This window comes from Pelobates fuscus, chromosome 4 (assembly GCF_036172605.1).
Source record: "Pelobates fuscus isolate aPelFus1 chromosome 4, aPelFus1.pri, whole genome shotgun sequence".
Taxonomy (NCBI): Eukaryota; Metazoa; Chordata; class Amphibia; order Anura; family Pelobatidae; genus Pelobates; species Pelobates fuscus.
The window spans coordinates 60,081,830-60,104,939 of record NC_086320.1 but is presented as its reverse complement, the minus strand read 5'-3'; the positions used below and the strand labels follow the sequence as shown (position 1 = coordinate 60,104,939).

The 23,110-nt window shown below is 40.4% G+C and overlaps 2 protein-coding genes across 2 annotated transcripts in view; one reads left to right on the top strand and one right to left on the bottom strand.

Annotated features, from left to right (window-relative positions):
* Nucleotides 1-4,920, bottom strand: part of MTERF3 (mitochondrial transcription termination factor 3) — a 44,344-nt gene extending 39,424 nt beyond the window's left edge. The window contains exon 1 of the mRNA XM_063451222.1: nucleotides 4,831-4,920. The gene's annotated coding sequence lies outside the window, so the exon portion shown is untranslated. The remainder of the gene's footprint in view (nucleotides 1-4,830) is intronic.
* A 220-nt stretch (nucleotides 4,921-5,140) lies between these two features.
* PTDSS1 (phosphatidylserine synthase 1) overlaps nucleotides 5,141-23,110 on the top strand; it is a 43,625-nt gene continuing 25,655 nt past the window's right edge. The window contains exons 1-6 of the mRNA XM_063451221.1: nucleotides 5,141-5,381; nucleotides 14,202-14,293; nucleotides 19,115-19,159; nucleotides 20,784-20,908; nucleotides 21,622-21,780; nucleotides 22,863-23,014. Coding sequence (XP_063307291.1) covers nucleotides 5,203-5,381; nucleotides 14,202-14,293; nucleotides 19,115-19,159; nucleotides 20,784-20,908; nucleotides 21,622-21,780; nucleotides 22,863-23,014 — 752 coding nt within the window. The 5' untranslated portion in view covers nucleotides 5,141-5,202. The remainder of the gene's footprint in view (nucleotides 5,382-14,201; nucleotides 14,294-19,114; nucleotides 19,160-20,783; nucleotides 20,909-21,621; nucleotides 21,781-22,862; nucleotides 23,015-23,110) is intronic.

The following is a 23,110-nucleotide window of genomic DNA, read 5'->3' as shown; positions in this document are numbered from 1 at the left end:
TGGCTGCCATTAAACAGTTCCTCTTCATCCTCAAATAGAGGCTTGGCTCATGTGTGGAGGGGACAGCTATATTCACTCTGGGGATTGCTATTTTAATATACTCCATTTGATTACAACAATAGCTCTTATAAGAGCTGTTCCTGCTATACTCTCTGAAGTAGGAGAGGTCTACGCACTGGAAGCCTGACTTGGGTCGAGGGTGGAGGACAGCAAGACCCCAGCCAAGCTGCAGCGGCTGTGGGGTTTATGGTGGTTATGGTGTTCCAGTGCAGTGCTTATGGTGCTCGCAATTACTAGGAAGCCGCGATTGGTGGAGGCACCCAGTCAGGGTGCCAGGTGGTCCGTCACAAGGGTTAGATCTGATACATGTTAATGAGAGTTCATGCATACCAATACCTTATTGATTCCATGCCAACACCTGATTGGCTCTCTCAACAATAAGTCTCAATGTCATTTGTCAGAAAAGAGAGTGGGGAAAGGACTGCCCAGCCAAAATTAGGAGTGTTGGGAGGCCTGTGTATGTACACTGGCTTTTGCCAATCAAGGATTTAAGCATTTGGCAATTCTGTTCCTATGGGGATACTGACAAAACCTTGAGCATGTGACTTGAATCTGAAGGCTGGGAAACACTACTCTGAAGGTTGTTATAATTGAACTTGGAAACTTAAATGAATGTGTGGAAATGAAAAAAAATAAAAAAAATAGGTAGTACACCCTCAGAATATGTACCGTATATACTCGAGTATAAGCCGACCCCAATATAAGCCGAGGCCCCTAATTTTACCCCAAAAAACTGGGAAAAAGTATTGACTCGAGTATAAGACTAGGGTGGGAAATGCAGCAGCTACTGGTAAATTCTAAATAAAATTAGATCTTAAAAAAATTATATTAATTGAATATTTATTTACAGTGTGTGTGTATGAGTGCAGTGTGTGTATGTATGAGTGCAGTGTGTGTATGAATGCAGTGTGTGTGTGAGTGCAGTGTGTGTGTGTATGAGTGCAGTGTGTATGCATGAGTGCAGTGTGTGTGTGTGTTTGTGTGTGCAGTGTGTGTGTGTGTTTGTGTGTGCATGAGTGCAGTGTGTGTGTATGTGTGTTGCAGAGCCTTGGTGGGGGGTGGGCATTTTTATTATAATTTTTTTAAAATTATTTTGATAATTTTTTTGTTGTATTATTATTTTTCATTTTATTATTTTATTATTATTTTGAATATTATTTTATTTTATTATTTATATATTTTTTTTGTCCCCCCTCCCTGCTTGATACATGGCAGGGAGGGGGGCTCTTACTCCCTGGTGGTCCAGTGGCATTGGCAGTTCAGTGGAGGGGGCTGGCAGGAAGCACTTACCTCTCCTGCAGCTCCTGTCAGCTCCCTTCTCCTCCGCGCCGGTCCGGTCAGCACCTCTGTCAGCTCCCTTGCACGGAGAAGGGAGCTGACAGGAGCTGCAGGAGAGGTAAAATTATTATAATTTTTTTAAAATTATTTTGATAATTTTTTTGTTGTATTATTATTTTTCATTTTATTATTTTATTATTATTTTGAATATTATTTTATTTTATTATTTATATATTTTTTTTGTCCCCCCTCCCTGCTTGATACATGGCAGGGAGGGGGGCTCTTACTCCCTGGTGGTCCAGTGGCATTGGCAGTTCAGTGGAGGGGGCTGGCAGGAAGCACTTACCTCTCCTGCAGCTCCTGTCAGCTCCCTTCTCCTCCGCGCCGGTCCGGTCAGCACCTCTGTCAGCTCCCTTGCACGGAGAAGGGAGCTGACAGGAGCTGCAGGAGAGGTAAGTAAACACTCTGCCAGCCCCCACAGCCCCCTGTCTGTATTATGGCAATGTAAATTGCCATAATACAGACAGTGACTCGAGTATAAAAGTCGAGTTGGGGTTTTTCAGCACAAAAAATGTGCTGAAAAACTCGGCTTATACTTGAGTATATACGGTAGTTAAATATAGCTTCATCACTTTATTTCAATTGCTTTGCAAGATATAATATAGCCATTCAACATCGCAAAAGCAATGGAGAGAAATAACAGCTGAAACACAATCTCAGAAAAAGGCCACTTCAAAACATTTAACAATATAGCCCTTTGAGGTCATAGGAGTAAGCAGGTTTTAAATTAAAGGGTGGTTATCTAAATCAGTGATCCAAATGTGGGTTTATATTGGTTGGAAAAGGAGCATATTTATCAAAGCAACTTTTCACAACAACTCATATGTACTGTATGAGTGTAAAAATAATTCTGTTAGAACTGATTGCAGAATTCTGTACACAAAAATGTAAGAATGTGTTGCCAAGCTATTGTCATGCATTTATTTGGGGCCCACGAGAAAAAAAAAAAAAGTTACAAGAAAAAGAAAAATAGGGCTATGAACGCTGCTTTACTAAAACACACACACACAAAAAAAGGGGAAGGAAGAAGAAAAGAAACCAGCAGGAAGGGCCAAAATATTGATCCTTGTAGAATATTTATGTGTCTCACTCTGTGACTGAAAACCTGTCATTTCACCAGAGACTGATGCCGAATCTTAACTTCAGAAATTCATCAAACTCCAACAGGGTTATTCACTACAGTGAGGCTTCAAAGTAAATTCAAAGTATAAGGCCAAAGTAGGCAAACTGGAAAAATAATCTGTCATCTCTGCCTGGAGTTCGAATACTTTAGCCTTAAATTTTAAATTCGCTTTGAATTCCCGACAACTCTCACTTCAGTGAGTAACTCCGCAAGGATTCCCATGAAAGATTATGTAACTTCAATAGTGGAAGTATGACGTATTCTTATCTAATGTGAGGATTATAGAGGTATACTATTGATATAGCCAATACGGGAGCAAGGTAAATTGTGCAAAAAAAAAAAAAAACTTTGAATATGGCTGGTTTTGCAATTTAGCTAAACTTTCAAGAACAACGGATATTTTAGGGTGAATTGAATGTAGCAGGTGTACATTATATAAAAATACATCCTAATCTATATAAAGTTATTATAGGAATGAAACAATAATTTATAAACACCAATATATGAGATAAATAAAACTATTTAAAAAAAAAAAAAGTATATACTTAATATCTATGTAATTTCTACTAAATGTCCATATCTTACCCACTATACATCTATTTACTAAATGGTGCTTTATGTATGCTTAATATATGCTTAAATGGACTCTCCAGTGCCAGGAACACAAACCGTTTCCCTCCCACCCCCCATCCCAAGTTGCTGAAGGGGTTAAAACCCCTTCAGTGACTTACCTGTAGTCAGCGCCGATGTCCCTCGGCGCTGGTTCATGGTCCGCCCACGCCGACGTTATCCGGCGGGGGAGACCTATTGCACATGCGCAGCCGCAGGCGGGGGGAGACCTAATGCACATGTGCGTCAATGCCATGCACGCGCATTAGACCTCCCAATTGGAAAGCATTGCAAAATGCTTTCAATGCTTTCCTATGGGGATTTCAGCGACCCTAGAGATCCTCACACCAACGACGCTATAGCACACGAAATGTGAGCTATAAACCTGGAAGTGCCCTCTAGTGGCTGTCTAGTAGACAGCCACTAGAGGAGGAGTTAACCCTGCAAGGTAAACCTTGCAGTTTATGAAAACGGCAATATTTACAGTTGCAGGATTAAGGTTAGTGGGAGTGGGCACCCAGACCACTCCAATCGGCAGAAGTGGTCTGGGTGCCTGGAGTGTCCCTTTAAAGGTAATCTATGTGTTAGGAATACAAAATTGTATTCCTAACACTTTAGTGCCCTCTGGTAACCCCCCTGCATCGCACCCCTGTAGCACATAAAAAGGTTTAAAAAAACAAACCCTTTATTTAATCACTAGATTCCACCCTCGGTGCTCAGTCGCCGCTCTGTCCCCTCTGATGTCATCTGATAGGGGGAACCTAATGCGCGGAGAGGGCATTATGTCTTCCCCATAGGAAAGCATTGACTCAATGCTTACCTATGGGGATTTCACGGACGCTGGATGTCCTAGTGCAGAACGGGATGACGTCCAGCGTCATTTAGGGGACCCAGAGTCCGGTAAACTCACGGAAGCACCTGAAGAGGCTGTATTAGTTTCTCAAATAGTGCATTGTTTTACAATTCAGGACTAAAGGGACAGAGACACTGCACCAAGACCACTTCAATAAGCTGAAGTGGTCTCGGTGCCTATAGTGTCCCTTAAAGGATCACTTTAATGTCAGAAAAACAAACTTGTTTTCCTGACACTATATCATCCCTAGGAGCCCCCCCACCATCATAGCCCCCCTCCCTTGATGCTGAAGGGCTTAAAAGCCCTTCAGCCACTTATCTTTATCCAGTGCCGGGCTCCCTCTGCGCTGGTGACCTCTCCTACCCTGCCAACGTCAGCTCCCAAGGGGAGCGGAATGCGCATGCGCGGCAAGAGACTCACGCACTTTTAAACAGTCCGTAGGAAAGCATTTCTCTATGCTTTGCTATGGACGTTCTGCACGCATCCAGCGTCGCAGAAGCGCCTCTAGCGGCTGTCAAGAAAACGGTCACTAGAGGCTGGATTAACCCTGCAATGTAAACATAGCAGTTTCACTGAAACTGCTCTGTTTACATGTGAAGGGTTAAAACCTGGGGGACCTGGCACCCAGACCACTTCATTGCGCTGAAGTGGTCTGGGTGACTATAGTGTCCTTTTAATGATTTTATAGCATAACATGACCGTTTTTTACTATGCCACTAATCATGAAAATATATATATAATTCAACGCATTGTAATTCTGGCAGACAGAACACATCTGACTTAAAATATAAATACAACAACAAAAACAGTGGGGGAAAAAAACCAATTCTCCTCTACTGCCACTTACCCTCCACCAATACCAGCTAAAAAGCCCCCCATCCGCAGCTTTAACCCACGTGGGTACAGAGCAGGCAGAAGCACTTCCTCTATGGGCGAGTCCACATTCCAAACATAGGGGGGGAACTTCCATTGCATTGTCTGTAATGGCCTGTACACTGCGCCATAATGCATAAAGAATAAACTTCAGATGCTATAATTGGTCGCACAGCTCGTCCAGTGCAGTAACAGAGCGTGCTTTGCTATCCAGGTGAACAGGTGTTGTGCATGGAGTGGTGCTCCCCTCCCGGTGTGGGAATGGTCCGGTCCGGGGTGTGAGTGTCTGGGTGCCTGTGTCAGTGTTTGCTTCCTGGGCTGGGATGGAGAGGGCGTTCGGGGGGGCATGGCGTCCTGTATGAGATCCAGGACTCTCAGCAAGGATGATGTTAACTATAAACTGCATTTCAGGATGATCAACGAACAGCAGGTAGAGGACATCACCATTGATTTCTTCTACAAGCCCCACACCATCACCCTGCTGACCTTCACCATTATCAGTCTCATGTACTTTGCCTTCACAAGGTAAGTGCTGGTTTGGGGGGGTAGGTTCTTGGGGGAGGGGTGGTGGGGTGTCATTTCCTTGCAGAGTCTGTCTGATGGTGTACACTGCATCAACCTCCTCTTTAACCCACATCCCTGCAGCCACTAATCCATCTATGTGTCCTTTACATCATTTATTTTATGTTTTTTGTAATATTGGCTGCAAAATTCAGGCATTTTGGTTGAGTTGTGAGCTGAGCCTACAATTCCTATCATCCATGACTATGGCTGTCATTGGGAGTCGCAGTGCTACAACAGCAGAGACCATGAATGTAATTGATAAAACATTGATATCTTTGCATGTGTGCACGTAAGGAGCCTTTATAGAAACATTGTAGCATTGTATGTTATTATTATTTTTATTTTATTATTCATATGTTCCTTTTTGATTTGTAGGACATATTTTTAATATGTAGCAATTCTATCAATGTAGCTCTGCAGATTTAAAAATAAATAAATATATAAACTCATGCAGCCATGCACATTTTTTTTTTCCTTTATGGGTTTCCCCAAACATTGGCAGCATTTCAGAATATTATACGAAGACAGCCCTGCAGAATTCCTTATTTTCCATCTCTACATGAACTCAGGGAGTCCTACAGAATTCCAGATCATGTTTTCAATAAGAATGTGTTTTTTTTTGTGCAATTCAGAGTTTACTAAATGAACCCTTTTCTAAAAAAACAAAACTTGCCCAACCATGGAGATTTTTTTTTTTTGATTGTTTGTCTTGTATAAAGGCATGGATACCTTATCTTTTGTCCTGTAAAAACAACTCAGTGACTTCTAATAGGTAGAAAATTATATCATAATGACTTGGCAGTTTGAGAGAGAGTATTGGATACATTGAATTGATTATATGGAGCTGTAAACCAACTGGCCATTCTGGATTACTCCTGATGAGGAAACTTCCACCCTACCCTTTTTTTTATTTATTTTGGAGTAGCACATTCCAATTAGTTTTAACCCCTTCACGACAACAAGTATCCAAAACTTTTTTTTTATTTCATGTACTTTACCTGTTCTGTAATGCTTTACACTATGTATTCTCTTTTACACAGAGCCCCACCCCACCTCCCCCTATCACCCTTTCTTACTATATGTCAAATGTGTGCAGTTACATGTATATGTTGTTTACTTGTATTGGTATAGGTTTTTCTGTTATGGAGGAGCTTAGATTTTACTTCTTCCACTAAGAGGCTTTTCCATGCATCTACTACTATTTTTGTGGGGGAAAAAAATATTCCTTAACGTTGCCATACACTTTTAGTAATATTTATTAATAATGTGTACATTCAATTCATATTGGAGTGTGAAACAAAATTGGCTTGCATACGCTTTGGGGTGGAGGGGAGTATAATTTAAAAATTTATATAGATCTGACAAAGGCCTTGGTTAAATATTTTTGTATACGCTTTTCAAATGATCAGTCTTTTAGAAAACTTCTAAAATAATTGTATTTACATTAGTCACTATTAAAAATAATGGAAATGTTTGTAGATCAATAATTTGAAAAGTTCTTGTAACAGATCGTGATAATTTGAAAAGTGTATCCAAAATTGTTAAATCGAGGCCTTGGTGTTTAGTGCCCTGCAGCAGAGACGTGCTTAGGAGCAGCCTGCCTAATCAGACTCTCCCCTACTCTTCAATCATTTAAAATGTCCCTCAAAACACATCTATTCAGAAAAGCTTATGACCTCCCAGAGTAACTTCTATTTCACAAACCTGTCTCTTGCTCTCTCTTAAAGGGCCACACTGCACTCTCGCCTTCCAGTAATGCTCCTGTCCCACCTTGTCGTTTGGTTGCTATCCCCTATCGATGCCCTTTCTATTGTGTTTTTATACTCCACCTCCTCTAGACTGTAAACTCATTTGAGCTGGGTCCTCATCAACCTATTGTTTCTGTAACATTTTATAATTCTCTCGTTTATTGTTAAATTTCCCCCTTTTATAATATTGTAAAGCGCCATGGAATAATTGTGCGCTATATAAATTCCAAAAATAATGCCCATCAGAGTGCTTGAGAAACACATTGTGCAGATGGCTGGCACAGAGACGGTTAATTACTCTGTCCTCATTTGACCTCATTGAACACATGGGGGTTTGGTATGTCATGTCCCATCCAAGAGCTTTATTCACTAACGAGTGAAAATTGGGAAGCGTTATCCGCATTCATCTCTACTTCCAAATTATTTGTCTTGTCTTAATTATTGCAATGGACATTTCTCTAGTTCTGTTTTATAGTGAATATTCCCCGAAACATACAAGTGTTTTACAATGTGATGCTGCAAATCGGTTAAAAGACTGTCTGTAGGTTCTAAACCTTTCAGCTCTTAATGGATTCAGCATTGATATTTGATCCCCAGGGTAATAGGCACATGCAGAGTGCAATCTGTGACTCTCTTCTTCAATATAGCAATTTAGTGTCCTTCATGGGCTAACATGACATGTTGAAGACACAGGGCCTTTGATTATCTCTGTAGCTTGGATCTAGTAAATGTGTGGTTCCCTTTAAATGAAAATATTATATAAATAGTGCCATCTGGGGAAGAAAATAATAAAGGTTTGTTAACGGCAGTAAAAATATAATTGATGCCTTTTTGCTAGGCCTAAATAGGCTTCTTTGTAAATAGATCCTCAGTAGGATCACATTTATGATATAATTAGCTGCACGTGATGTGGGTTTTGTAACGGTATGTTGTTTGCCTGGCCTATTGACACATACGTAGCATTGGCAGGTGGGACATTGTGTGACGTAACAGGGGCCCCTTGATGCTTTTTTGATACATATTATTGGATTGTTTGTAATAGCAGCTACTAAATGTGTTTTGATTTTTCAAATGTTTGCAGATTGTAATATAAATTGAGAATCATTCTCTCTGACTAATATGAATTTGGTTTATGCATTAAACCTTGCATTGGAAACTAAATTGCGAAATTTGGACTAAGATAGCTGAACTGTGACAGAATTATATACACCAGCACCATACACCTTTTGGCCTGAATGTAGCAATTTGAACTGTAGTTCATACAGCTCAGTGTTTAGTGAATAAACTCCTTCATAATTTTTCGAATATTACTTACAATTTAGTGTCCCCATTGATAGTTCTCTCCCCATCCTCCACGTGGGCAAAAAAAAATAACATAACGTTTTTTAATTACCTTTTTACAGCCCTTTGGCTCCCTCTCTGCCTCCTGCAATGTCATGGAGCAGGCATGGTCTCCTACATGATTGTCCAATTCAATGTTCTCCATAGAGGAGCATTGGGGACCTGATGTGCATGCGCGTGAGTGCTGCCCACGCATACAAACGTGAATTAGTGATTTTGCTATGGGGGCTTCCACGTCACATGACTGAGTTTTACAACTAAAAAAACTATCCTTTAATTGGGAAATTTTTGAGAATTTAACAGGGAATTGCAGGATTTTGGCCAAAATAATACTAGAAATGTTCTGTGATTCAAATATTTGTGATTGCCTGGCTCTACTGCGGGCTGTATTGATACAATTTCCTCCCATTTCCCTGATACTGCTTCTGGTTTCAGTGCATGAGATCACTCATACCGGAGGCTATCTTAGAATTCAGCTTCTATTCATTTAAAAAAAAAAGAGACCTGTAAATGTATCATTACAGTTGAACTGAAAGAGGAAAAGTCTGTGCCTTAGGATAAAAAATAAATAAAATGCCAGGCCTTCATTTTTAACAAATCTGCTTTAAGCCTTTTTTCAGTTCAGTATTAGTGGAATTTGTGTTCACATGTGAGTGCAGATGACTGAGCTCTTTTATGCATTTATGACTCAGTTTAGATCTTTAATTTTCTAGAATGTTTTTAAAGCGCGTAATGTACCACATCCCCTGATGTCAAAGTTGTCTGCTCACCATTTAGTGAATAAATGCCCATGTGTGGGTATCATCTTGTCCTCTTTGTCTAAATCACTGTTGATTTAATGAATAGCAGCAAGACTCCAGATCAATTGCACAATCCATCATATGACAAACTCTGCACCTGAGCAGTGTTAACGGACACAGAGTAAAATGATCCAGGCATTTTGCCAGTAGAATTTAGAGATGGGGTATTAAACCTTCAAACTCGATGTATTATTGGACTGTGTTTCCCAGAATTATGAGACAGAGAACTCTGGGAAATGTAGTCGAACAACAGCTGGAGATGGCAGTCTTCAAGCACTGCTTACAGTATGTGGAGCAAATATTGTATGTTTTTCAAATATAATTAGGGCAAGCTTTTACCGGTATGTTCTATAAAATAATTTGAATGCAGAATTTTGCCAAAAACAATATTTAAAGGAATAGGCACTATTTGAAGTCTGTTGTGCTAGGAAATGTTTGTTAGTTATAGATGTGTATGATGCAATGCATGTACTTGCCTTATCTGTGTGCGTTAGGTCTAAAATATATATATAGCTTTTTTAAATTATTATTATTATTATTATTATTATTATTATGAAATTTCTGCAATACAATAGAAATAAGCATCAAGTACACAAGGTACCACTAACAGAGGGTAAATGGACAAAGTGGAGAAAAGTAGCAACAATATTGGGAGTCTTGAGATCTAGCATAGATAACTCAAAATTACAGATATTCAATGACTGGACTTATTTTCCAAAACTGCTAACAAATGGGAAAGCTTATAAAATGCCAGGAGGGATTAAAAGGACATTCCAGGCACGCACACATGTCTTGTTAGGGTACACTTACTTATACTTTTTAGGTTTTGTTTTTTTCTTAGTTATTTATTTTTAATAACTTCTTATTCTACAAGCCCTGTCTTTTTAGGCGCCTCATTTATAACCTTCCGTGTTTCACCTTTGTCTCCAAAAATACTGCTGTGCGCTTTTCTGGGAGTTTTAGTTTATTTTTTATTTTTTTAACTTTCTAAGCAAACCAACTGGTAAACTACAACTCCCTGAAATCCTAGTTGCACCCAAGTCTTCTCAGGAAGTTAAAGGGTAACTCTATCCCATTGTATAACATGTATTTATTTTGTTTTAAAAACTGTACTAGAAATTATTCACTAGCTTCCCCTCCCCACCCCCTCCCCACCTTCCATTTCCACTCCCCCATTGACATCATTGATCCATGCTTGTGGGCCAATCCAATGCATTTCATTGAACTGTTCTACTGGCTCAGTGCATGTGTGCTCTCGGCTAGGGAGGGAAGAAGCAGAGACGAAATAAAGGAGGCCCCGACCAGCAATTTATGATTATAAGGACTCTGAGATGTCGGGAAGACTAAAACAAGGACATAGCTGAGCTGTATTTTGATTTAACTTTTTTGCCACATAGTTGACATTAGCCAGACTGGAAAGCAAGAAGTTGAAAGGGAGGAAAAGAGAACGTGGACAAGTAGAGGGCGGGAAAGGACAAAACAAAAACCCACAAAACCATGCAAGGTGAGCAAGGCCCAGAACCAAGAGAGTGGGTCATTTTTCAGCCAGACATGGAGTCACAAGATAGGGCAGCCATGGGTACCATAACTCATGCTTTACCTATGTATTTTGGAAGCAGTCAAGTTCTCCATGGATCTAATTTCTGCCACCTTCTACATCTGTTGAGTGAGGGACTGGGTGGCAAACTGCCGCTACGCAAACATGGATAAGCACGTAACAACATTTAGGAAATGTCAGGCTTTCCTTATATTTTGAAAGGAGTTGGGGAGTCACATGGAAAAGCATCACCATGGTAGTAAAAGGAGGTGGATCCTCTAGGCTCTGAGTCAGTTGGGGGTGTATCATGCGCCAGTATGTTTGGATCACTGGAGAATGCCATCACCGGAGCAGTAACGAGCCAACCAACCCCCAGCACTGTCAGCATTATTAATTATGTGCAAGTGTTGATGTGTGCTGTACCATTTGTGAAGTAGCTTATAAGTAGATTACTGTTTTTGTAAAACTCTGGCTCCATTGGCATTTCTTTTTTGGTATAATGCTTTAATAAAATAATAAAAAAAGAATGCCAAGCATTTTGGACAATCCCTCAGCTATAATTGGACTGACTACAATTGAATTAGTTTTTTCATTTATTTTTTTTCCCATTTTTTTCTATGATTAGAGTGGAAGGATAGCCTTGGCAAACAGCACATTTTATAATCTTTGCAAATATGTAACGGAGTGATAAGCAGGTTTTGCAGTTTGGTTGTTTGAAAGCTAGAAGGATTAACAAAGCATGCTGTTGCTTTTTCTAAATGTCTGCATTCTGTTCAGAACCCTGTGGTCTATTGTATGAAGGTTCTCCTGTCTGCTTAATATTTTGAGATTGCTCAACCTGAGTGGCCCTTTTCTTGTGTTATTTTTTTTTTTTTTTAATATACCGTAATAGGAAGTAAAACTGTTCTGATTTTTGTTGCACTGATGGTAATAAGAGCCAAAAACAATTTTTACTCCGCTGAAGCATATTACATCTTAATGCAAGATGAAGGACATTAGTCATTTGTGTTACCCTTTAAAGGAGTATTGATCCAGGTGAAATTAATGTCCCCTTCATCTAATGCCAAATTTCAGTAAAAACAGGAGGAAGTATTTGTTCACATTCCATTATTCCTTGAATTATTTATTATTTTTTTTATTCGTTATTTCAGGTTTTGTATTTCTCAGTAAACAAGGTAGGGGTTACAGAAAAGAGAAGGGATGTCAAAAGGTGCATTCACAGGTTTACAGTTTTGCATTCAGATTCACAGGTAGTACAGCAGGATATTGGTATACAATCCATTAAATGGTCTTCCCAGAGTGTGGTGCTAACAGTCGTGCCCTGTGTTGCTCAATAGTGATATTCCTATGTCCCCCCTTGGAGGGGAGGATATTCTAGATTTCACTGAGCATGAGCTATTTCTGTACCTATTGCTTGTATAACCGTATGTCATATCGTGACTAACAGAGGAGGGGTAACAAGATTAAAGGATGGGGGTAATGGTGTACATTTTATAAACATTTAGGTTTGCGTACAGTTTGTCATAGAGTATGGTCTACCCCATATTGTTGAGTGGTTGATGCGCCGTGTGGTATGTTTCGTATGGTTGAGGGGATGTGTGGTCAGGTCTGACATGGTGTAGTAGCTCTAGTGTCCCCTTACGCCGTGTGGGGTCCTGCAGAATGGCTTGTCTTCCCGTTGTTGTTGTTGTTGTTGGCTCTAGAGTGTCTAGGGTGTGTTATCTGATGTACATTTACTCTATTTGGTTACTAGGAGGGTGCGTATTTCTAGGGGTGATGAGCTGGGGCAGCATATTGTGTCCCCATAGATGCAGTTGGGGTGCTCATGTCGTGACTGAATTAGGTTTTTAAACATAGTTTGCTTGTAAATGAGTAATAGCATTACACGAGGCCAATAACTTTCGCAGCATGGTCCACCATGGACTGGGGTGTAACTGACTGGGAGGCTGTCTCAAATATGTTCACTTCATACCTATCTTTACTATTTACAAAGTATCAACATATTATGGTATATACAAGTAATTGCAACAATAAGCGGTTTACAACACTGGTCATAACCAGATCCAGTTAGCTCCTTTACCTATACCGCCTTCCCCCCCCCCACACACACACTCCTCCCACCCACCTCTTATTGTTTTATCTTTTCCTCATATCATTATGGGGAGCTGTCTCAGCTGTATATATAAAGCTACCTCATTCATTGTTTGTTCTGTTTTGTTAATCATTTATTGGCTTGCTGATATTATAGTCATGCTGTTTACAGTGTATCTGTAGTTCCATGTAACTCTAACCCATACTCTGCTACTCACCTATTGGTTGGATTTATCGTATGTTCTGTTGTGATCTTAAAAAAAAAAAAAAAAAAAAAAAGTGCAATGTTTTAGACACAATTTTAATCATTGATTTTGCGATTTTGCTGTGATGTCTCACTACTCTTGAATGCTAAGCTATTCGCTGCAAAAATAATTAGAAAGAGTTTTACATACAGGGCCAAGATGTGATGAGGGCCCTGCTCAGACAAGCTTATGGTCTAAACCAGTGGTGCCCAAAAGGTAGATCCCCAGATGTTTTAAAACTACAGCTTCCATGATGCTTTGCCATTCTAAAGCCATGCAAAGCATCATGGGAGTTGTAGTTAAACAACATCTGAGGATCTACCTCTTGAGAACCCCTGATCTAAGCTACAGCGAGTTAGGTATAATTACACAAAAAAAGGTAAGATTTCATATCAAAAGGGAAGCTTGATTGCTAGGTGTAGCAAGGTATGTTTGATTACTAGGTATGACGGTAAATAGTATATAAAAGTTAAATTACATGAGGAAAGGGGAAAGTGTAGTTAAGCTTTTGAATCAATGGGGAAGTGAGACTAGTCAAGAGGAAATCTGTGATACCCCCACATAAAGTCAAATAATAGAGTAAATGGGGATGTAGGAAATGCCTGCCAAACTGCTAGATTGGAGGAAGACCAACAGGCCATCACACCATAACCTAGGCAATATATATGTGGCTGTGGTCCTTGAACTGTCACTTATACAACTATTTAAAAACCGTGGGGGCATTACAGCTCCATCAGTATTAAATCCAGGCCAGTGTTGCCGAAAGTTATTGGTGGTGCGTAACTGTTCTAAGTTCATTTTTGGTTTTTTTTTGTTTGTTTGTTTATAATCCCTATGTACATTTTAAATACATCATACTTATTCCTACACTCGGATAATTTGTCCTCTTTAGTTTGAATATGTACTTACTTAATTAGTGTGTTTTGGCACTAGTAAATATGTGCATTCCCATTGTTACGCCTCTTTATTCTCCGATATCAATTTTGTACTTAATGTGAGTTTTATTTATTTCATTTTAGAGAGAACACAAGCCAAGAAGACAATATTTGGAAGGGCATCTTATCCGTGATATTTTTCTTCTTAATTATCAGTGTGCTTGCATTCCCAAATGGTAATGTATTTATTAATTCTATCCAAAAATATGTGTATGTATGTGTGTATATATATATAAATATTTTTTTTTTCTTTCTAGAAATTTCTGATCTAATCTACAATTATACAGGGAGTGCAGAATTATTAGGCAAGTTGTATTTTTGAGGATTACTTTTATTATTGAACAACAACCATGTTCTCAAGGAACCCAAAAAACTCATTAATATCAAAGCTGAATATTTTTGGAAGTAGTTTTTAGTTTGTTTTTAGTTATAGCTATTTTAGGGGGATATCTGTGTGTGCAGGTGACTATTACTGTGCATAATTATTAGGCAACTTAACAAAAAACAAATATATACCCATTTCAATTATTTATTCTTACCAGTGAAACCAATATAACATCTCAACATTCACAAATATACATTTCTGACATTCAAAAACATAACAAAAACAAATCAGTGACCAATATAGCCACCTTTCTTTGCAAGGACACTCAAAAGCCTGCCATCCATGGATTCTGTCAGTGTTTTGATCTGTTCACCATCAACATTGCGTGCAGCAGCAACCACAGCCTCCCAGACACTGTTCAGAGAGGTGTACTGTTTTCCCTCCTTGTAAATCTCACATTTGATGATGGACCACAGGTTCTCAATGGGGTTCAGATCAGGTGAACAAGGAGGCCATGTCATTAGATTTTCTTCTTTTATACCCTTTCTTGCCAGCCACGCTGTGGAGTATTGCACGCGTGTGATGGAGCATTGTCCTGCATGAAAATCATGTTTTTCTTGAAGGATGCAGACTTCTTCCTGTACCACTGCTTGAAGAAGGTGTCTTCCAGAAACTGGCAGTAGGACTGGGAGTTGAGCTTGACTACATCCTCAACCCGAAAAGGCCCCACAAGCTCATCTTTGATGATACCAGCCCAAACCAGTACTCCACCTCCACCTTGCTGGCGTCTGAGTCGGACTGGAGCTCTCTGCCCTTTACCAATCCATCCATCTGGCCCATCAAGACTCACTCTCATTTCATCAGTCCATAAAACCTTAGATAAATCAGTCTTGAGATATTTCTTGGCCCAGTCTTGACGTTTCAGCTTGTGTGTCTTGTTCAGTGGTGGTCGTCTTTCAGCCTTTCTTACCTTGGCCATGTCTCTGAGTATTGCACACCTTGTGCTTTTGGGCACTCCAGTGATGTTGCAGCTCTGAAACATGGCCAAACTGGTGGCAAGTGGCATCTTGGCAGCTGCACGCTTGACTTTTCTCAGTTCATGGGCAGTTATTTTGCGCCTTGGTTTCTCCACACGCTTCTTGCGACCCTGTTGACTATTTTGAATGAAACGCTTGATTGTTCGATGATCACGCTTCAGAAGCTTTGCAATTTTAAGAGTGCTGCATCCCTCTGCAAGATATCTCACTATTTTTGACTTTTCTGAGCCTGTCAAGTCCTTCTTTTGACCCATTTTGCCAAAGGAAAGGAAGTTGCCTAATAATTATGCACACCTGATATAGGGTGTTGATGTCATTAGACCACACCCCTTCTCATTACAGAGATGCACATCACCTAATATGCTTAATTGGTAGTAGGCTTTCGAGTCTATACAGCTTGGAGTAAGACAATATGCATAAAGAGGATGATGTGGTCAAAATACTAATTTGCCTAATAATTCTGCACTCCCTGTATATGGTACAGCACTTTCGTTTCACTCGTAGTGGGAGTGTTTTTATTTTTTTATCCTGCTAAATACTTGCACCATTTTTAGCCACAAAACGATGCCACTGTACCTTTGATTCTGTTGGAGGGTTAATCCAAGTATCATAACCCCTACAGCTTCTGATCTCCTCTCTGGGCAGTAATGACATCCGTCTTCTGCCAGCCATTCATCAGCTGACTGCTCTCCGTGAATAAGTGCAATTCTATGCACAGTAATATTTACAGAATTGACATTAGCCAGCCTGGAACTCTGGTTCGGTGCTAATGATGTTGCCAGAAGTGCAGTTACATATCTGGCACAGAGAGTTTAAAAATGCTGCACACACATACTCCAGGCACCATGACCACTTCAGATCACTGAACTGGTCATTGGGCTTGGGGTAACCTTTTAAATTATGCAAAGTCACAATCAACAGATTTTCTTATAAAAAAAAAATACATATACACGGGGGCGGAGCCAAGCTGCAGAGCAGAGAAGTCGCACGGCACTGTAGCTCCTGCGACTACAAGCCAAAAAACACCCAATCTGAGAGCAAAATCGGTCAAAACGGCCACAAATCTCAGGCAATAGCGGGGGACTCGACATGGGCCGAAAAAACAAAAAGCCGAAGCCCGATGAGCCCAGACTAGGCCTCGATATCGGAGCCATGTGGCGCCAAGCCCGCGGAGCAGCTAGGCCCAAGATGGCCGAATACCCGGAGACTTATTCCGACCTGTCGGACGACCTCTCCCAGGAGGAGGACACATATCCCTCTCCCAGTCCATCGGCAGCCAAAGCCACACCAATAGACCCTGAAAATGCACCAGTCACGACCGCGGTACTCAAGGCATTACTGGCGGGCCTGCAGACCACGATCCAGGCTGAAATGGCAGGCCTCCGAACGGATCTCCAGGGCATAACCGGGAGACTGAACACTCTGGAGAACACATCCACCAATAATGCCACCGCTATCACAGCTATGCAACAGGAGATATCGAGCTTGCGGGCCACAACAGAGGTCTTTGAGCGGCGGTTCGCCATGATGGAGGATACTAGAAGGGCAACCAACATAAAAGTACGGAGTGTACCTGACGACTTGCCGACCGAAGAACTCCCACACCTCGCGAGGAGGCTCTTAACAGCACTCATGCCCGCGCGGCAGGTCAAAGCAATGAACCTTGAGGGGGTCCACAGAGTCCCCAAATCGGCCAAAGCCCCACCAACGGCCTCCAGGGACGTTATACTCCGCTTCCAACGCAAAGCAGATAGAACCACAACCATGGCGGCGGTCAAGAATCTCCCCCAGTACTCCTTCGAAAATATGTCCCTCTCCTTTTTCTCGGACCTGTCTGGCAGTACCCTGGCATGGAGACGGTCGCTCAAACCCATTACGACGCTACTCCAGCGAAACAACGTACCATACCGGTGGCGCTTCAACCGCTCGCTGCAGGTGTCCCATGGCGGGAACACCTACGAGATATTCGACCTACAGGGAGCTCAGGACTTGCTGCCCATGCTGGGACTACCTCCCGATGCCGTACAGCCCACGACAGCCTCCGGGGTCACCAAACCGCGACATAGCTGGAACCCAGACGTGGTGAAGAATTTTGTACCAAGAAAGCCCGGAACCGGCACCCACACCGACACCCCGGCGTGAAAGACCCAAGATCTGTCCACACAGTAATGAAAGAATTGCTGAAATTGAAAGACCTCACTACTTCGGAACTGGGTTGCTATGCCTCACTGAACTACTATACTTGTTGATTTAGACTTTATTTTTCATTGTTTATTTTTGTGTTTCTTAATTTCACCTACTCATACTTACCAACTAATTCCCTGTCTGACACACACAGGAACGCTTCACTCCAGGCCGGACACCCCGGCCCCTGTATTGCCGCCTTAGAAGTCAACTAGGCATCACAAGACACGAATAGTAGACAGGCAGGGTTAAGACACACCCGAGACTCAAATGTCATACCAAACTATACTAACATATACTGAGGAGAAGGGGGGTAAAACACCGTCCTCCACAAAGCACTCCCTGGCCCAACACCTCCGGACACCGCTCAATCGACCATAGGGGTACCCCTTCCACGGTACACACACCCCAAAAGCAGTTCACATTAACGAGCCTGATTAACACCAGGAGCCCTAGGGCCCACTACAGCCACTGGCAGGAACGTATTTTCGGACCACACTGGTCATTTTTATGGCTAGAATGCTGCCCAGCTATAACAAAGGCATATACATTTTATTTAGATGACATCACGACGGCTAACCTAATTTATTTTATTTTAATATACTCCATGAACGTCACGTGTGCATCGCTTATTTGCTAAAATCCCCTTGGATGCATGCATTTTTATAGCCACATGCTACGCTCTGACAGGACACCACATGGGTTAGTTCCGCGAAGAATATTGCATAGGCACACCTGCCCGAATAGCGGTATGTTTAACCTCCAGCAAAGCACAACAAAATGATATACCACTATTACCCACTCTCACAGTTATTCATTTGTGATACGCGTTTTTTAGTTTACACCCAGCAAGGGTTACCGAATGTAACTCCCAGAAGTTCGCTATGCGCCCAGCCTGTGTATAATATTCCTTCATGTATACTCATAGTTTGAGAAAAGAATGTATTTAAGCCATCAAAAGAAAAGTTGTGCTCGTACTTAGGCCACTGTTAACTCTATATGCAACGTGTACTCTGTTGTGGCGTTTGTCCTTGCAATGTTCCTACCTGCACATCAAAAAGAAAGAATTAAAAAAAAAAAAAAATACATATACACAAACTCCAGTAATTGAAAAGTGACACAGGTGAATACGTTGCTTGTGCACAGGTAGTTTTATTTAAGTAAGAGTAATCTAATCAGTGGTTATGGTCTATTCTTGTCTTTCCAGCCGTTGTTTTGTAACTCCAAGCCAACAGCGAGTTAAATAACTGATACACACCACATCGAGCAGGAAGCGTTCACTTTCAGATCCTTATTTGCTGCTGAATTGCTCGCACAAGTTTAAACATTAATTAGCATTGCGGTTACATTTCACTGATACACCGTAGTACCAAACATGGAACATTCTGGCTAAGTTACAGTGTTGAACAATCTGCGTGAAATGTAACTTTCTTTATTCTCTCCTGTTCCAGGCCCCTTTACGAGACCACATCCTGCTCTCTGGAGAATGGTGTTTGGTAAGTGATAAGTCAGGCTCTGATACATTTTAAATTCTAATGTCGAGCTCTCTAATTAAATCACTAGATGTTGACAATAAGCAGGGGCATTAAACTGTGACCACCAAATGTTGTCTGCTGCTCCCAGAATTTGGCGATTTTTTTTTTTTGGGGGGGTCCAAAAACATATTTTGACCTCCGTTCAGCCCCCCTGCACTAAACAGATCAGTCTGACACCAAAATTGTACCAATGGATCTGATAGACTTTCATTAAAATTAGTATCTATAAGGTGTTTTCCATGTTGTAGTATACATGGCTGCAGTATAGCTGTGTAGCTCACCCATTGTTTTTCACTCTGCAGGAATTATAATATATAACATTTCCTATTGAGTCAAAAATAATCCTTTCTTAAACTAGAAATAAGTGGGAGGAGTTTAGTGCAGATAAAAATGCAAATTTTTAAAAATCGTATTTGTGATACGAAATCCATGCAGAAAGGCACCTTAAGTTGGCCTTTAAAATAGTATACCCCTGGTTTTTGTTCGCCATTCTGAAATTCGACATCATCTGTGGATCTACCTTTTGGACAGCCCTGGTTTTAAAGGTTTCAGTTGGCACCGACTTCATTTGTAAATGTAATCACAAGACACATGAAAGGGTTTATTTACAAAGGGCTGAGATGAAAAGAGAATAACTGCCAAGTGCTTTTCTAGCCTTTTGGACCCAGGCGACTCAACTCTGCGAAACGTTCCAAGTACTCGAGCTCACAAAATTTTCTTGCTGGCCTAATCTATAGTTTAAGGGAGTATTCCACAAGGATGTTTTTCCTTTAAATAATCTCTATGTATTAGAAATATCCCCAATGATCACAAATATATTGTTTTGTTTTTTTTATTTGCTGCATGTAGCTGGGGGTACAGAAAAACTTTGCCAAAGCTGCAGCCTATGTAAGCTCTCCTCTTTTTTTTTTTTTTTCCCCCCAGCAGCGACTTGCTGGGGTCAAGCCTCTGCTTCTTAGCTGCAACCACATGCACACAGAAGTGTGGCGAGGGGGAAACTGAGGATGCAGGCGCTGGAAACAAGGATGGGAATGATCCCTGTGGACGCACGGCGCACACAGGCTCTAAGATTTAAAGGAGGCAATGGCAGGGGAGCTCTAGCATATTGGAACTGCCACTATCATTAGCTGAGTGAAGCGAACGGAAGGAGGAAGAAAAGCTTCCGTGCTGTGTTTGACAATTTATTTATAAAAGTACTTATTTGTCAAAGAAATAGGCACTTTTTATAAAGTGCTATTAAAGTGGGATCCTCCTTACCCATAAAGCACTTCATCAACCTTAAGTGCTTTACGGGTGTGGGTGGTCCGTAAAGACACTGGAATTAAATTCTGGCAAACAAAAAGATCCTCGGTGAATACAAAATTTGCTGAGGGCTCTGCCCACTCATACTTTGTTAAGTTGTTAGTTAATTCAGCTTCGTCTACCTACGACTGGATATTGCCATTGTGGCCACTGAGTTAGTCAGTTGGCTGTGTTTAGTGAAAATGTAACCTCTTGGATACATTCATGAGCCGGTTTTCTTTTTGCATGTTATTCAAAATCCCGTTTCCATTATGTCTGATTCAGAACATGTATCAATTTTCAGGTCTCAGCGTACTTTATTTCCTGTTCCTGATCTTCTTGCTGTTCTTGAACTTTGAACAAGTGAAGTCTGTCATGTATTGGTTAGACCCCAACCTTCGTTTTGCTACACGCGAATCTGATATCATGGTGAGTACCTGATGTTTGACATTTCCTGTAGGATCAAGGGTGGCAAATGGGTCGCTCTCCTCTCGTGAAGCTACATTTGTTAATTTCTCTCTAAAATACAGTACTTGACAAATCATTATCGTTTCTATAGTTCCAATTCATTGGAAGGGTTTATTGTTAGCTGCTAGTAGTTTTTTTTTTTTTTTTTTTTTTTTGTTATGGAAAACAGTGATAAGTTTATTGACTTTTTATGGTATTTTCATTAAGTTTAGTTTGATAATGAACATTTTAACTGGATACTACAGCGTGAAGGTTGAGGATAATCATGTTAATACATTATGTACAACATATTAAAGTGATTACAAACTAAATACATATGATGTTCCTGCAGTTGTTGTAAACTTTATCCCTCTATACATAGGAACATAAATAAAGCAGCCTCTCCCACACAATACTACTTTGGCCATTATTTCCACCTAATATGTATTTTTTTTTTATAGCTTCAATATATTACTAGAACTGATGGTACTCTGGAAAATTGCAATTTGAAATATTCTCGTAGATTCTTTTTGCAGTTACTGTGATGCTTCATTTTCGCTAATGTACATTTTTTAGCAGAATGACCACTGGAGATGTTTAAGTTCGGTGTTCTAGGGATTCCCTAACCGTTACTTAGTTTGTGAATGTCCCAACATTGCAAATTCTTTTAACATCCGTGATCTCATTGTATGTAGGAATATGCTGTGAATTGCCATGTTATTACTTGGGAGCGAATACTAAGCCATTTTGACATATTTGCATTTGGACACTTCTGGGGATGGGCAATGAAAGCTTTGCTGATCCGGAGCTACGGACTGTGCTGGACAATAAGCATCACATGGGAGCTGACAGAGGTACATGTGTCAATATTGCTATAAAGCTTGTTTGCAGAGTTAAACCTCTTTGTGGTTTGCATCCCATGCCTTAAATCCGTGTTGGCCAACATATCGTTCTCTAGTTGGTGTAGAAAAAGAACGTCCACAATCCTTTTGTCTCTATGCTACGAGGGCATCAATGTGCATCACCGTATCCATGTGTTTTAATCTAATTTTATATAGAGCTGATGGATATGCTAGCTTCCAGTAATTAAACCATAGTTCTTCTTGTTAAACGTTTTTCCTTGAAACTCTGCTTCAGTTCGTATACATTTATGATATTTCTTACGTGATACCTATGTGTGGAAGAGTAGAGACTTAAACTCTTGTCATGGGTCAAAATATGCATAGAAAATCAGTGGTAACCAATAGTGGTGTTAAAATATACACAAAATACAAATTTCAAATCTACATAAAACATTACCTCTCTAGAAGTTACACCATTGAATAAAACATTGAAAAACACGTCTTTAACATATTTTTCACATAATGCTCCATGGGCTTTTGTTTTTTTTTTTGTACTGTATAATAAAGATTTAGCAAGTGATATCACAATCCTGTTCAGTCTAGGCACAGTAAGGGCACCCAATGAAAATGAGGAGGACAACAGAAACATTGTTTCAATTTTTCCCCTTAATAATAAAGGGCAACCTTTATAATGTTGATTGAGTCATTCAGGGCAAATGAGGGAAATTCTACATAAAAATATAATTGCAAAATATAGGAGAAAAGTAAACATTAAAAACCATGGAAGGTGACCGCTTGCGTGAATTAGATTTGTTTGTATACTTTTTCAGCTGTAATGCAGCTGAGAACATCTGTATTATTATTATTATTATTATTATTGACATTTATGTAGCGACAAATTTAACAATAAATGAGACAATTACAAAATGTTACAGAAACTATAGGTTGATGAGGACCCTACTCAAACGCGCTTATGATTAGTCACTGACCTTTATTGTCGTTCCTCAAGGTTTACATTTCTGTAGATGTCCTTGTCTAGGACACATTTCCTCCATGTAGATCTGTTTAGTAACATATATTCTCTTTCATGTTAGCTGTTTTTTATGCATCTTCTTCCCAACTTTGCCGAGTGCTGGTGGGATCAAGTGATTCTGGACATTCTCTTATGCAATGGAGGTGGCATTTTTCTTGGTATGATCGTTTGTCGCTTTTTGGAGATGAGAAGTTATCACTGGGCAAGTTTTAAGTAAGTTGATACGCAATTATTAATGCAGCTTTGGATTTCTTGGACTGGTGATCAAATTACTGTGTTCTAAATGTCATGTACATTTTATAGCACGTG